Here is a 16318-nt window from a genome sequence, read left to right on the forward strand (position 1 = left end):
CGCGGCTCTCACAGTCCAGGCTTCTACCTACGTACACCTGGGGCATTCCTGAAAAGCTTGCTGGTCGAATATATGGTTTGGACGCCCCCTGATAATGGCAGCCATCTCACTTTTGACATCCACATTCGTTTGGCTCAGTGAGCGCTCACTATCTCACCATGGAGTCTCCAGGAGGCGAAAAGAGCAATAACAGCGATGGAGCTGTTGATCCCCAGCAGCCGGAGAACCAGCCTGGCTTCAAGGATTTCGTGGTATGTACTCTTCTATAAATCGTTCGTGAAGGCCCTGGTCGTCTGACAACAGAGTAATAGAGAATCTTCCACTATGCCGATCGACTAAGTATGTTCCTTAATATCCTAGCATTTACTTGCGCTATTGCTAGTGGTGTCGCTTTGCCATTAATGACCATCGTCTTCGGCGGGTTCGCAAGCAAATTCGCCGCTTTTGCCGGTGGTTCGACAGATACCGGTTCCTTCCAGAGCATTGTAAACGAATACGTCTTGTGGTTCATATATCTCTTCGTTGGGAGGTTCGTGGTCACCTTGACTGCAAACCTCGCCATCACCGTGTCCGGTATTCGCACAACCAGAGCCCTCAGACAGGCTTATTTCGAGCACCTCCTCCGAACCGAGATCTGGTATTACGATACCGCCAAAGATAGCTCCCCCGCTGTGCAAATCAGCACAAATGCTACTCGTATCAACCAAGGGATCGCTGAGAAGCTGGTGCTCGTTATCCAAGGATTGGCCATGTTTTTTTCATCCTTCATTGTGGCAATCGCTGTACAATGGAAACTAGCCCTAATTACATTGAGCGTGGTCCCAGCCATGTTTGTTGCAATTGGGATCTGTCTGACCATTGATGCTCCCATTGAGGCGAAAATTGCGCAGATTTATTCGAATGGAGCTGCCCTAGCCCAGGAGGCTCTATCATCGATCAAGACTGTCCAAGCATTTTCATCTCAGGATGGTATGATTGAGAAATATGATGAGTACCTAGCGGAGGCCCACGAACATGCGAAAAAGAAGCTGATACCCTACGGAATAATGTCTGGGACAATCTATTTTTGCATATACGCAGGGAATGCTTTGGCCTTCTGGCAAGGTTATCGCATGTTCCTAAGCGGAGAAATAGATGCAGTTGGCAGTGTCTTCACGTAAGAATCCATTCTGCCTCAGATATTCTATCCCTTCTGAACACCGCTGTTAAACTGACAATCCACAACTAGGGTTGTCTTCTGTACAGTCATTGCATCGACTTCTATTAACCTATTCTTCCCGCAAATCCCAGCCATTACTAGCGCAATAGGTGCCGCCGCAGAATTCTTCCGAATCATGGACAAGCCGTCGGAGTTGGACCCTCTAGCCGACTCGGGTCTAAAGCCTGATAAATGCATTGGGGCTATTGAAGTGGAAAATGTCTCGTTTTCCTATCCATCGCGACCGACAGCTCAGGTGCTGCAAGGTCTCAGTCTTTCTATCCCGGCTGGGAAAACAACAGCATTAGTCGGTGCCAGCGGGTCTGGCAAGAGTACGATGGTCGGGCTGCTAGAGCGTTGGTACGTGCCCACTGAGGGCTGTATAACGGTGGACGGTACAGACATAACCAAACTGAACACAAAGTGGCTTCGTAGCCAGATCTCGTTGGTGCAGCAGGTGCGACGGAAATTTCTATTTTAATCATGCCCTACGCTTCTAACTCATTCATCCAGGAACCTGTTCTATTTCAAGGCACCATTTTTCAGAACGTGGCGAGAGGCTTCCTTGACTCACAAAAGGACTTGCCGTATGAAGAACAGCGGCGAATCGTACAAGAGGCTTGCAAGTCTAGCTACGCGCACGATTTTGTCCAAGCCCTCCCACAGGTGAGTCGAGAATGATCTTAACTTCCGGGCCTTCAACTAATCACTCCTTAGGGCTATTCCACCTATCTTGGAGAGCGCGGTGGCACTCTGAGTGGAGGACAGAAACAGCGTATTGCAATCGCACGCAGTATTGTATCCGACCCCACGATTTTGCTCCTTGATGAAGCCACGAGCGCGTTAGATCCCTATGCGGAACGAGTTGTTCAAGATGCCTTGAACCATGTATCTAGTAGCCGAACAACCGTCATGATCGCCCATCGTCTTTCGACTGTGAAAAACGCTGATAACATTGCTGTCGTGTCTAACGGACGGATTGTGGAACAGGGAACTCATGAGGAACTGATTGCCCTCCAAGGCAACTATGCTGCACTCGTGAAAGCTCAAAATCTTCATGGAAGCCAAGAACGGTCCCAAAAGGAGTTTTCGCTTGAGGAAACAGGCTTATCTATCGCTGCTGAGAGCCCTCTCTTTGATCCTACCGGAGATGAGAAACAGGAGCTGAGTGATAAGTCCAAGTCGACTGATAAACGCTCCATCTGGGGAATTCTGTTCTTGATATTGCGGGAGCAGAAATCCATTTATCGTCATCTTTTCGTCATTGCTATCGGCTGTATTCTTGCAGCAGGGACGCACCCTGGTCAGGCTATTCTCTTCTCGAAGCTAATTGAGGTGTTCACTCCCAACGGTGAGCCCAAATCAGGTTCAGCGAACTTCTACGCTCTCATGTTTTTCGTCATTGCCCTAGGCAATCTTGTGGCATACACCATTGTAGGAGGCCTTTGCATCATGATCTCACAAGCTGTCACCCGCAATTACCGTTCAGAACTTTTCCGGCGCATCATCAATATGGACATCGAATTCTTCGACCAGCGGGAGAACACGTCGGGAGCATTGGCATCAAACTTATTGACGGTACCAAACAACATCCAAGAGCTCATTTCAGTCAACATTTTCGTTCTACTCATTCTTATTATCAGCTTGTTCGCTAGCTGTGGCCTCGCTCTTGGTTATGGATGGAAATTGGCTCTCGTTATGATATTCGCTGGACTGCCTATCCTCATGGGAGCCGCTTTTATTCAACTGCGTCTCGAGGCTAAAATGAATGACAATAACGAAGCCCGGTTTTCGGATAGTGCTAGTCTCGCGGTAGAGGCTGTCAGCGCCATACGAACTGTTTCGTCCCTGACTCTTGAATCCGATCTACTCACTGAGTACTCTCAAAACCTTCGTGGTATACTTCGCCGCTCGATGAAGACCATGATAACTGCAACAACCATTCATGCATTGGCACAGTCAGTCGACTTCCTTGTCATGGCACTTGGATTTTGGTACGGATCTCGCCTTATGTCGTCCTTGGAGTATACCACGGAACAATTCTTTGTTGTTTTCATGAGTGTGCTGCTTGCAGGGCAGGGTGCAGCTCAATTTCTAGCCGGCGCCGGTAGCATCACAAGAGCAAAGAGCGCAGGGACGTTTCTCTTAGATCTCAGGGACAAGGTACCTCGTATTCGAGTTACAGACGAGAATAAGGATAAAGGACCAGACGGGAAGGGGGGTATTGCCTTGGACAATGTCGAGTTCAGCTACCCCGGCCGCATGTCGCCCGTTATCCAAGGCGCTTCAATTCAGGTAAGATTGGTGACCCCTTTTTCAAGAGTATTCTATCGGTCACCCTAACACCCCAGCAGATTCCGTCTGGCCAATTTGTGGCATTCGTAGGACACAGCGGTTGCGGGAAGTCCACACTCATCTCTCTGCTTGAACGTTACTACGATCCCACCTCAGGCGAGATTCGCCTAGGTGACCAGAATATCCAGAATTTCTCACCAAAGCTCTACCGCGCCCAGATGTCCCTTGTCCAACAGGAGCCGGTGCTGTTCCAAGGAACAGTAATGGAAAACATCGCACAAGGAGCACTAAGTGAGCCCACAGAAGACGAGATCCATGAAGCCGCCAAACAAGCCAATGCATACGATTTCATAATCTCCCTCCCCCAGGGCTTCAATACACCGAGTGGGAAGCAAGGCACGTCGTTCTCGGGTGGTCAACGCCAACGGATCGCCCTTGCGCGTGCTCTCATTCGACGACCAAAACTCCTCCTCCTCGACGAGGCTACCTCCGCGCTAGACACACAATCCGAACGCATTGTTCAGGCGGCACTTGATAAGGTCGGGAAGATGGATGGCCGTACAACCATCGCTGTGGCGCATCGGTTATCGACAATCCGCGATGCAGATGTGATCTATGTTTTCGGGGATGGAAAGATCATAGAGGTTGGAACCCACACCGAGCTGCAGCAGCAGAGAGGCCTATATTGGCAAATGTGCCTAGCGCAGTCGCTGGACAAGTCGGTTGAAAAGGGACCGGAAGAAATTTAATTGTAATGCTAGTGTACAACTTAATAGTTTAGACCATCTCACCCCTAGTCATTGTAATATACCAATTCTCCATTCTTTTCATTATTATTAGGTGCTACTCTTATAACTCTTGGGTTTTACAACCATTGCCAAGGGTATTCCTACAATAAATCAAAAGGAAACAGTGCTAATTTGCCATCCAAGGCAAGAGCTTAGGTACCCGAGAATCGCACCTTCCACGTCCATCTACTGTCACACACGGTCCCTCTGAAGGCAAGGGCGATGGACAGCCGGATCCATGGGCAGGTGCGACCTAGAAGGCCACAGTAATGGAAGGGACGCCCAACAAGGTAGGCATTTACTATATCCATGATGGAGCCATTCATTTGTTCAACTGCTCAATATCAGGCAAGCATAAGTAAAGTACACATAATTTTTAAATGCAAGAACGGCCATGAAAGCACAACCTGTGTGCTTTCACGCTAACTAAATTACCTCCAGAGGCATCTAGTCCAGTCCCTGTCACGTCCATCACAGCAAACGCGTCCCCAGTAAATAGGGCTGCGCTGGATACCCTCTAGGAAGGGATGCTGGATTGAAATGGATGCGCACGGTTTCTGAGAGGATCATCTCGCTATAGCTCAGTATCGATAGCGACTTTGGGCTGATGAGGCAGGCAGCAGGACCAGCAATCGCTCTGGAGAAATTTCGCAGTGTGAGTAGATTATTCTTATCATTCTTTTTATTAGACATACCAGCTTCTTTGGTTCCTTTTTTTTAAAAAATCGGGCTGTTAGCTTATATGATTATTTGAAAGTATGGGGTCGTGCAGTGGCAGTGGGTCAGGAGGTAACTATACCATCTTCCCGGGGCATGTAGGTTTCTGCTGAAAGCATGCGCGGTGGCAAGACAGAGGTTCGTCGTCCTCTTGCACCAGCTTGTCTTGCTCTGCCGATGCGAATATACTCGGCGTGACTAGGGTAAAATGCACAGCGAGAGCGGCTAGGATGGAGACAAAACGCATTTTGGGCAGTGTGAAGTATAAGCTAGACGGATGGATAGGAACAGGAACGTGAAGGAGGAAAAAGGTCGGACTGAATATCCGGGAGCCTGAGGTTCCATTGTACTGCGTGTTACTAAACAAAGAACAGTGGCTCTGCCAATGAAACAGGTCGATGATGATCCGAGGGTCAATCACATGTTTGGCTGCAACCCTTTCCTTGTTCTGCGCAAGAGCCAGTGTTTCATCTTTCTACCGTTTATTGGCGGGGATATTACATATACCGAAATCAAATAAATTCCTAAACAAACTCAAACCAATAGACGCTTGCTGATATCGAACAAATAAAACAAAAACGCGGCCTGCGACTTGCGCAAGGCAAAAAGGTAAATCAACAAATCCTCGCCACAAACCATAGGAAAAGGGGTCTCTCAAATAAACACAGAGCAATATTAAATCATAGAAAGGTACTGAGCATTATTCAAGCATAAAGTCCAAAAGCAGTGTACAAGAAGACAACAAGGCTTAAACGAGTGCGTAGCCTTGACTCTGCGTCCGGAGAGGTACAGACACGGATTGATCTCCGGAGGCAGCCTGAGGGCGCAAGGACAGAGGTCCAGGCACAGATATCAACTGGAAATCCAGAATTTGAACATAGAAAATTAAGCTGCTAGGTTGGGCCTGCGCTATTATTGATATTGCGGGTGGCGTTCATTGAAGCCATCGGCCATTAACCGCGCAGTCTTGTATGAAGATCGAGACCTAGCACTCCCGCGGTCAGGTCATAGAGTCATCAAGTCAGATGGTCTCATAATCGTGTTCTCGGATAAATGAACGGCCATGTATAAAATATAGCAGAACGGGACGCAGTAACAAAAGACAAGAGCGGTTTGAAACTTTTAGTAGGTCTCCATGTCGTCGGTCCAACCATTATCACTGTCGGCCACGCGTACCATATGCCTGCCAATCGGCTCGTCTGGGCTAACACTTCGGATGCCCTTTGCCTTTTTGCCTGCAAGGGATAATGGCTGATGGTGGTCTTCAGGAGCCAAGCGCTTCCCATGTGCAGCGCGGAGCTTAGCATAGTATGCATCACTTGTCTCGCCGTCCGATTCCGATGCATCATCAAAGGTTTCCCAGTTCTCCGATCCCGTAGTTACCGTATCAGCAGTGGAGGTGCTTGACACCTGTCTTGGCGCCGGAGGCGGAGGCGCGTGCTGAAGATATGGGTTTGGTCGCGGGTAGTATCCTTGTAACGACGACTTGAGAGACCCAGAAGAGTTTGAGGATTGGGATGATTGAGAGAACCCAGTAGATCGTTGGGAGAATATGGAAGAACTCATAAAGGAACGCTGGCGGTCATCATAAACATCCTCGGGGCTAACAGGCCGCACAAAAGAATTGGACAAGGCACTAGCACAGCGAGGAGGCTCAAACAAGTAGCTTCCTCCTCGCTCGTCTTTATTGTCAGTGGCCGTGAGTGCTCTCATCCTCGGGGGTGGAGCTCGAGAAGAGGACATTTTGCCGTTCACAGTGCTAGAAGAGTATGTACCCGGGCCCCGACGGTCAGGAGAGTTGTTTCCGTGGGGCATATTCCCCAGTGGCACTCGTCCCGGTATTTTCGTTGGTGACTTGGCTCCCGATCTAGAGGGCCCAATAGTGTTATACTTTGTTGGTTGACCTCCAGTGGGGGTCTTTGTGCTCGATCTCGGGGGCGGAGGACCCCGCATGACACTGCCAGGGCGTGATGATGGACCGTTGCGTTTCGAAGCGCTTGATGGTGCAGCAGATGGAGTCTTCGACCGCGGCGGAGGCTTCGCGGCGATCTTAGTGAGCTCATCCAGGTAGCTCTCACCGTGAACCAGGAATGGTCGTCCGTATTCGTCCTCAAAGTTTTCTAGTTCTTTCCGAAGGTCAGATTCAATCTTTGGCAGCTCCTTTGCAATTCTCTTTCTCATCTTCTCCTCCCTCAGCAATTTTCCGGGGTCGCGCCTTTCTCCCTTGTTCCCGCGCGCCATAAGGCGCGACGCATCCTGACTGGAGGTATTCAAAGCCTCGCGCTCCGCAAGAAGGCTGCGGTGTCTGTCAATGAGTTGCAAAGTTGGCGCACGCTGTTCCTTCAGGGTCTCTAGGCGTGCAATTTCCGCCTCGTGAGCTTCCAAGAGGGCGTCGCTGTAGACATCAGAGAACGCAGGTGTGAAATCTAGCATATCTTCTTCCGAGAAGTATAGACTATCCCATAGCTCCTGCAGGCGGCAGCGCGCATCCTCCACGAACAAGTGAAGGTTCTGCCTTTTCAGCTCATTGAGGCGAGATAGCTCCTCCTCAAATTCATTGATGGTGCGAAGCCCGCAGCCACGGTTCGCGGCGAGGAATGCCTTTCTGTCACACTCCTCAACACCGAACCGCTCCCAGAGTCCCTCTACGGCATTCCGGAGGTCTTTAAGCTTGCGCTCACGTCCTCTCTTTTCGTCCAAAAGTTTCTCCCTCCTTGCGAGCAAGTTTGTTAGGTCCGATTCGTGGAGGCCTAGTTGCTCGGGTGACTCGCGGTAGTGCTGGACAATGCTGGACTCAGTCTGCGCTTGGGGCGTTCCAAGTTCAGCCCAGAGCTTAATGATCTCCTCACATGTTGTTGTAACAAGCTCAAGACGCCGATGGTACTCTTCGTATACTCTTGAGAACTCGTTGTCAAGTGCAGTAACATATGTGGGCGAGAGGTTGAAATTAGGCGCGATGGACGAACCAGGCGCCGTTGGAGGAAGTTCAATGGTAATGAAAGAGGACTCAAGGTGGGACGAATACGATTCAAGGGCTTCGACAAGCTCTGAAGGCTGTTAGTAAAGCGATATAACTCAAATACAAGAAGAGAGAGCGTACTCTTAACCTGCTCGAACCGCTGTCGATGCAACTTGCTCACTGCGCTGTGTTGTTCGCGAAGAAAGGCGAGACAGCGATTTAGTGGGTAAGTGACTTGTAGGTCATTATGGTCGAGGCTGTACTGGCCATTGGCTTTCTCGTCGACTAGGGACTCTTCCATTTGTTGAATCGCGCTGATCAGTTTATGCGCTTCTTCTGTCATATCATTTTTCTCCCTGAGGACAGAGGTCAGTTAGAGCCCATTGCAAGCTATTTTATCATTCTGAATCCAAGATGCGCATCACTTACTCGTCGACTAGCTTCAAGTGGTTGTTGAGTGTTTCCGATAACGCGCTGAAGAGCTGCACCCAATAGTTAGCTCTGGCGCAGGCAACTCGTCCAGTCTTGAAGCACAAACCTCTTCTTCTCGAGACTCGCGCTCGTGGTTAGGGATCCCAATTTCATCAAAGATCCCATAGAGCTGGCTGACAATGTTGTTGACCTGGGTGGTCAAATAGCTTGTATCAACGGCCATTGCGACTCGAGTCCCCAGGGCAGGGGAGTATTAACGAGTTTGGCACCGAGCACGGACTGCTGTCAGGACAAAGGAATCAAAATATCAATATTCTCCGAAATGCGATGCGCCGGTCGTCATGTAAGAGTGCGGCGGCAATGCGCCTAGAAGGAAACAACAAGCTGGATGCCGCGAGACCACAAATCAACAATGAAGACAAATTCCGGAATGAGAGGACCCGCACAGCTTATATGCACAGAGCAACGAAAACAGCGAGGGGGTGGATGCAAGGGCCAAAGGGGAGCAATTAATACAGGAGGAGGAGTATGATTGTTTCTGTTGTTGGTTGTTGCAGGCGAGCTGAGCCTTCCGTCTGCAAATCAAGATCCGCTGTTGATCGATCGTTGTTTCTCAGGCAACCGCTGACTCAGCGTTACCCCGCCCATTTCTGCCGCACTTATACTCACCGCCTTTGCGCTTCTCCGCAACAACTCTCCAGCTTCAAAGCTACATGTACATATCAAAACTAACCTCATTATCCTATTCAGATTCATCACGATTATCGATTCCCAGCAATTCCACGCTTTCTCTCCTATAATTCTCGCCATTTTTTTTCTAATTTTCGCTGCGATTTAATCAGACAAACCAGTCAACACTCCCCCCACCCTGACACTTCCGCCAGGGGAATTTCCTTCCCCGCCTCACAGCTCACCATGCAAGCCGCCCAGCTGTCCTGGGGTTAGTATTGAGATACTCTCCTCGGAATACATAAGTTGACACATAAATCTCACTTTTCTGCATCAGAATTAGAAAATGCGGTCACCTTAATCGATCCTCAGCGAGACGCTCTATACCAATACGATGAGGAAACGCACAAGGCCCTCAGCAACGCCCGCCCATGGTCAAAGGACCCCCACTACTTTAAGTCAATTCGCATATCTGCAGTTGCTCTCCTGAAAATGGTTATGCATGCTCGCTCCGGAGGTTCTCTCGAGGTCATGGGTCTAATGCAAGGCTATATCCTCCCAGAGACATTTGTCGTAACCGATGCTTTCCGCCTCCCCGTTGAGGGCACAGAGACTCGAGTCAACGCTCAAGATGAAGCGAACGAATACATGGTCTCATACCTTCAGGCTTGCCGTGATGCAGGGAGAATGGAAAACGCAGTTGGATGGTACCACAGTCACCCCGGGTACGGATGCTGGCTCTCGGGCATCGACGTCTCCACACAAGATATGCAACAACTCGGCGGGCCGTTTGTTGCTGTTGTCATTGATCCCGAACGAACTATTTCCGCAGGGAAGGTAGATATCGGTGCATTCAGGACATTCCCCAAGGACTATACGCCACCAAAAGAGGAGCAAGAGGAAGACGAGTACCAGACCGTTCCGTTGAACAAGGCAGAGGACTTTGGAGCCCATGCATCTCATTACTACTCACTTGAGGTTTCTCTTTTCAAAAGCGCCCTCGATACAGAGATTCTCTCACTGCTGTGGAACAAGTACTGGGTGGCCACTCTCAGTCAAAGCCCCCTATTCACCACGCGCGATTATGGAAGCAAACAAATACTAGACCTCAGTCAGAAGACTAGGCGAGTAGCCCGAGGGATCGAGACCAACTCCTCTCGAGGTGGTGCACCTACTCAGATCAAAGACCCACAACTCGACCGAGTAGTAAAGGATGGCCAACGAATCGTGTCGGAGGAAGTAAAGGGATTACTCGCCTCCGAAGTGAAAATGCAGCTTTTTCAAGGTATTGGTGAAAAGACAACGACAGGATCCAGTTGATTATTGAGCTGTATCCTGAGATAAGCGAACTTGACTGAGCATAAAATACAAACGATGAGACGATCCGACCTTTCCAATATCTTATACATAGGCCTCCATATAAATGGAAACTCGACTTTTGATGTCTTTGAAAAGGCCATCAACCGTATGTTTACGTATGCTCGAGGGTTCTATCCCAGTAAATGTCCCAATTCCGCAGAGTGAATGTATTTCTCCTAGGACGGACTTACGCCAAATTCTTGTTCTCGATCCAATAGCTAAGCCCCGCTAATGCCGCTGCATAACGTAAAGAGTTGAAGTGATCAGCCTTAATCAATTTTTTATTGTTTTCATCAAACACAGGAGCCACTCCAGCACCATCCAAATATCTCATTTTCTGACTGTAATCAGCACTAATGGTGAGTATACACGATTTTTATCTTACATTAACCAAGTAGTGAATGTCAGATAACACTTCCCCTAATAGACCATTTCTCCAAAAGATGCACTATGCAAATAGAGTTAAGGTAGAGAAGAAAAGCATATGGATTCAATACTAACATAGTTACCAAATCTGTACAGGATAATGTATATAGAACAGTGAAGCGAAAAGCACAAAACAAAAAATCATAATCTTTGAGCAAAGACAACGCATATGCTGCGCTAGGTATCTTGCGTCGTAACAATCATTATCCAAGCATAAAAAGACTGCACTTCATGACAGTCGGGGAAGAAAAGAGAAATGGAGGGAGAGAAACGCTGGTGGGTAAACCAACAAGAAGGTTTTACAAAAAAAGATATAGGTCAAGCCAGTATACACCGGGTAACACGGGACGTGGATATATCCAGAAGATGATAGGTTAGAGGATAAGTAGGAAATTGGCCAAGTGAGAGGAAAGGACACCCACGAGGGGTGGTTGAGTCGGAAGGAAAATATGGTAAGAAAAAAGTGGGATGTGGCCAGGGAATTTTAGAGCCCTGTTCATTCAAAAATGAGCTGAAGCACGAATAAGGATTCTGCTTCAGTAGGGTAAAGTGAAGCACAACCATGCCGAGTGCAACCTCGCACGAGCATGAGGTGACAGTGCACGTGGTTGATACCACCAACTCGGTGTGTCAGTTGCGTCGATCTACCCAAGTGGGGTCCGCATGACAGATTTGCCACGTTGGTGCTAAGGATTGCAAAAATCGATCGACACCATGTGAAGATGCAATTGATGGAATCATGGAATGTTCTTTCGAGCCGCCCTATGAAGCTGCAGTGCTTGGGCTCGAGGTAAACGCCCGGTATAGAGTGCGGGAATCAATTGTGACCATCGGGTGCCGCTGGGACATTTGATAGGCTGTCCATATCGTAGCCATTTTCGGTTATCCCGAGTCTCGAACCGTTGCCGTCCAGTCAAAGTCGACAGGGTCGCCCCGTGTCACGCAAACCGAGTTTGGCGCTTACAGGAATCCCGATTCAGAGAGCAGTCTACGTAGCAAAAAAGGCATTCCGTTAGTCTTCGGATCAATCCAGAGTCATCCATAAACAGGTCATTTTTGAGGGAAAGTTGGGAAATAAGAGAAGGTGTGGGTATCGCCAAGAAAATAGACTGAGGACAAAGATTGGGCCCGATAAGAAGGGGTTTGAAGGAAAGGGTCGGGAAAACGGCAGAATAAAGAATCATCGTGATGACATGAGCAGGGTTCCAAAGGTCAGAGAACTCATATCTCTTCCACCGGTGGCGTACCTCGCAATTTTTTCGTCTTCTCGTTCTCGCGGCTCCACTTCCAAGCTCCGTTCGTACATGTCGTGCACATCCCCCGCCCCCTGTAAATTACTGAGAATATACTCCTGTAATTCGGTAACAGGGGTGAGGAGGTAGGGCGAGTTCTGGTATTGCTGGATGTCACGAATTACCTCCGCAGTTTTCGTGCGTTTGTTCAAGTTGATCAATTCCGAGGGTGTAAGAGATGGGATACCGTCCTCGATGAACGTCAAGTCCGTGAGGTAGACACCTACGTTGACAGTGTTAGCCTGAAATATAACCCATAACAAATCCCTTAATGTCTCAATCAGGGGTCTAGGGTAAAAGATCCATACCAAAGAAAGGAATGCAAGGCGGGTTAGCGAGATGAAGTGCTTCACGGTACTCCCCGAAGTTCTTTGTGCTCGCCATGAGCCTGCGCATCTGCTCCAGAATGGCAGATGTGCGCCCACTGACTTGGGCCCACGTGCGAGATAGTCGGTGAATGGGGGCCGTTCCAAGGGCTGAGATAATAGATGTCAAGGTAGAATAGTTATTCAGGGCCCGGCATTTCTAGTACAAATTAGCAATAGTCTTGAAAGGGGGAGGGGGTCTAAGGTGCCATACATCTGCAACATTCACGAAATGTTTGATAACAACAACTCGCTTCTTTACATCACCTTGATTGAGAATCATTTCAGCAACCCAATTAGTGAGCTGGTTCGAGTGCAAGATCAGCGCCTTAACATTAGCAGCAGGCTCAGGCTCCTCAGGCCCAACTTTCTTCTGCCAGGTCTTATTCAAACATTCTGTGGGTCGAATTTTAGAGTATAGGCGCGATTCAATTATGGTGAGCTGACGAGCGAATTCCGTTGAATCAATGTCCAAAAACTTCAGCTTCTTCATGTTCTTAGGGATGATAGGAGTTGGCGCAGGCGTCGCTTGCGTAGGCACCAGTCGCTTAACGGTGGTATCCTGACCCCGGAGACGCTGTTCAATGACCGCCAGAAGCTGAGTCGAACCAGGAGTTTTCGTAGTGGCGATCGAGTCCTTGGTGAAGGAATGTGCACGCTCAAGGAGCTGCATGTGCGACTCGTCATTAGGCTCCATCCAGTAGTTCTCGAACCAAGTTTTCAGGATATTGACCACACGGAACCGGATAGGTTTCTGCTTTCTGTCAACCCAGATCTGCATCTCATCGGCGTTCAAGCTGAATGGGGGTTGGACGTTGAATCGTTGCATGATCATCTCAAAAAGCTCGGCGGCAGATGTGAAGGATCGGTAAGTGAGAAGGAATGTGCTGTTGAAAGATGGGTCGGGCTTATCGTGGCGAGTCAAGTGTTCCACCAATCCGGCCAATGTACCACATTTGAGGGTCGGTATATCATTCTTGGTATCATAAAACACTTCACCTTCGTGGTCCATCTTCAAAAACCACGGCGTCTCTTCAGGTTCGCGGGCGAGGTTTTGAACAGGTTCTCGTGTGATTGCCGCCGGCGGAGCCTGTCCAAAGAATCTTTGCGCCTTATCCATATTACGACGCACTTTCTCTCCCTCGAGCGGATGCGCTGATGGCACACCGACCTCGGTTGACCGCGATTCAGTACGACTATGCAACCCCGTATACCCCTCCCTGTCACCAATGCGACTTTCCGTGCGTTGAGAGTTTGGTTCAGGGACCTGCTCGAGGAGAAGCGAAAGAGAGAATCCAATTTGGGAGACATAATTTTCAAGTTGTCTAGCAACACCTCGAACAGCATTCAGCCGATCATCAAGCGAGTCACCCCGTAGTTCCGCCCATTCGTCACCAAGCGGGGCCGAAACAGCCTGGCAGCTGAGGACAAAATCCGCTATCGCATCGTAAACTCGTTGCTTTTGCAAACTGAAATCGACTAGCTGAGGGTTCTGAAAGCTAGTTCCCAGAGGCCCGAGGTTGATAGACTCGACGGCAGAAACCCAGGGACGAAACTGTTCAACAACTTTAACAGCAGCAACCGCGATTAACTCGCCAATTTCCTCATGTTCGGTAACAGTAACAATTTTCTTTTGGTTAAGAGTCAGCCGCTCCTCGACCCGGCGAATGGCACCAACAAACGATCTTCGCAGAACATCAATATGGTCCAAAACGTTAGGTTCCAAAGGCACGGTTGGCTCGGGTCTCAAATCCGCGTTATCGTGATCCAGGAACGACGTGGGACCAGAATCGCTTAGTGAAACACCATTGTTCTGCCAGGAGCCACCAGAGGAGCTACCCATCACAAACCCGGGTACAATCCGACGAATAAATTCGCCACGTTGTTGTCTTGCGACTTCAACATAGCCATAAACGCCCTGCATGACACCATCGGCTTCCTGAAGACACTTGTTGATAGCATCTACACCCGGCCAATCGGCTGCCGCCATGTGCGACGAGAGAACCAACTTCGAGAATTTAGACATCATATCTCTGAAATGCTGGTACAGGGGCTTATTGGTAGATATTATGGAAGGGTTCCCAGAGTGGTTATCAGTAGTGTCGGAGCCGGCCGCCAATAGCATGCGTAGGTGGTCCGAGATGTCCTCGGCTTTCCTCACGTACTCTGCACGATCGCCGTTTAACAATGTTCGGCGATAAACTTCGACAGCCTGCGACATGTTATCCACAAGCAAAGGCCAGGTGATAGGCGTTGACGTATGGTCGTCAATGAAACGATGAGACACCGCGGATGAAACGGAGGGCCTGTGCATGGGCTCGGAGATCGACGTGTTACTGTCTGCACCTGCAACGCCATAGAGCTTCTGAGGGTGTCGCCCAAGAGGACTTTTTCCTTCACCGGTAGATTTTGTAGCAGATAAGGGTTGCAGGGAGTCCATAGACGTGGCCGGCGATACGCCGTCTATAAAGGACTGGCGTCGTCGAGACATCGAGTCATGAGAGGCAAGCATGAGAGACTCGCCCTCTGCCTCGGAAGCCGAGCCATCGTAATCATCCTCGTCTCGCTCAAAGCCACGAGCCATCAACTCCGGCGGAGGTCGAGTCTGGTCAGGGACAAAAAAGTTGGTGCGATCGTATGGGCCATTCTCGTTGACAGATGGGTTTTCAAACGGGAGCTCCATGGTGCTGTAGCCAGTGAGAGTATTAAAATAAAACAGACGGCCATCCGCGGTTGCTTGAGGGATCCAGAAAGCCGCTTCCTCCTGTTGAGTTGGAGGATCCATGCCCTCAATTGGTAGTATTGGCTGAGAATCGCGAGGATTGCCATGTGAGTCAACCTCATCGTCATGTTCCTCAAATTCTTCGCCGGCGCCCGAGTCTGCGCTGATATCTCCATCGTCTTGAATGTGCGATATATGATCTTCGAGTTCCCGCGGATCGGTAACCACGGCGCAGTAGTTGCTAGGGAACCAGCCCCGAACGTTGCCGTTGATGACACCGTCCCACCAGCCGGTCTCTAGCTGGTTCAGAACCTGAATGATATCCCCGCGGCAGAAGCTCAGGCTTGTGTGGTCATCAGCGTCATAATCATACATAGCCCGCACAAACAACGGAGGCGCCGGCTCTGGGCTAGGAGACTTCATGGGTGGGATGTGTCGTTTCGGTGAGTGGTCTGGGACAATGTCTCTCTGTGAAAAGGACAAGCTGCCTCCACGACTCCGGCTTCTCGGTGCAGCCATAGTAGTAGTCATCGGCTTCTTTTCGGGGTACTCGAAAGCGGTCACAAAAGCCTTTGTCTTGTTCATCGGCGCTGATCCCGGGTCAACAGCCGATGGGTCGAGGACGTGAGTGCCGTACATCGGTTGGCCGAAGGGATTTGCGTAGTAGAGGGGGCGGTAGCTGAAAGAAAGTATGGAGGGAGATTAAGGGCTGCTGCGTCCCTTGCGGCGAATGGCTGGACGAGCTCAACGAAGGGTGTTGCTCATGTCGAGGCAGGCAACCGACCGTGGTGGTAGGGCGGGTTAGGAGGGCGGGTTAGGAGGGGCGGTAAAGCGGTAAACGGAGGCGTCGAAGGTGGGCTACCAAAGGAGCGGCGGGTGAAACAAGATGGCGAAGGCACAGTCGGGAGGTGGCAAGGACACAACGGGCGATCGCTATCGCCTTGTCAAGGAGAGGATGAGAAGAGTCGAAGAAGACGGGGAGACCGAGAGCTGAGATGGAAAGGGAGAGTCAGGAGGGTTTTAGGGACGACCGTCCACTGGCAGCAGTGATGAGAGAGTGGGCTGGGGGGAGAAGAACGGAACTGCCACTGAGTGG

The 16318-nt window shown here is 49.8% G+C and overlaps 4 protein-coding genes across 4 annotated transcripts; 2 read left to right on the forward strand and 2 right to left on the reverse strand.

Annotated features, from left to right (window-relative positions):
• Positions 1–158: 158 nt before the first annotated feature.
• On the forward strand, positions 159–4242 carry APUU_20421S (ABC transporter ATP-binding protein; the record flags this gene model as incomplete). Its single annotated transcript, XM_041699060.1, has 6 exons — positions 159–251; positions 312–1156; positions 1229–1655; positions 1712–1864; positions 1916–3493; positions 3553–4242. 6 exons carry the CDS (start codon positions 159–161, stop codon positions 4240–4242), a joined length of 3786 nt encoding a protein of 1261 aa, XP_041552183.1.
• Positions 4243–6120: 1878 nt separating this feature from the next.
• On the reverse strand, positions 6121–8612 carry APUU_20422A (putative microtubule associated protein (Ase1); the record flags this gene model as incomplete). Its single annotated transcript, XM_041699061.1, has 4 exons — positions 6121–8045; positions 8099–8313; positions 8387–8439; positions 8496–8612. The coding sequence occupies 4 exons, from the start codon at positions 8610–8612 to the stop codon at positions 6121–6123; spliced, it is 2310 nt and encodes a 769-aa protein (XP_041552184.1).
• Positions 8613–9304: 692 nt separating this feature from the next.
• On the forward strand, positions 9305–10378 carry RRI1 (Mov34/MPN/PAD-1 family protein; the record flags this gene model as incomplete). The annotated part of the gene is made up of 2 exons (XM_041699062.1): positions 9305–9329; positions 9396–10378. 2 exons carry the CDS (start codon positions 9305–9307, stop codon positions 10376–10378), a joined length of 1008 nt encoding a protein of 335 aa, XP_041552185.1.
• A 1425-nt stretch (positions 10379–11803) lies between these two features.
• Positions 11804–15861, reverse strand: APUU_20424A (putative cell division control protein Cdc25; the record flags this gene model as incomplete). Its single annotated transcript, XM_041699064.1, has 4 exons — positions 11804–11831; positions 12091–12358; positions 12444–12660; positions 12715–15861. The coding sequence occupies 4 exons, from the start codon at positions 15859–15861 to the stop codon at positions 11804–11806; spliced, it is 3660 nt and encodes a 1219-aa protein (XP_041552186.1).
• Between the last annotated feature and the right edge of the window lie 457 nt (positions 15862–16318).

This window comes from Aspergillus puulaauensis, chromosome 2 (genome assembly GCF_016861865.1).
Source record: "Aspergillus puulaauensis MK2 DNA, chromosome 2, nearly complete sequence".
In the NCBI taxonomy this organism is placed as follows: Eukaryota; Fungi; Ascomycota; class Eurotiomycetes; order Eurotiales; family Aspergillaceae; genus Aspergillus; species Aspergillus puulaauensis.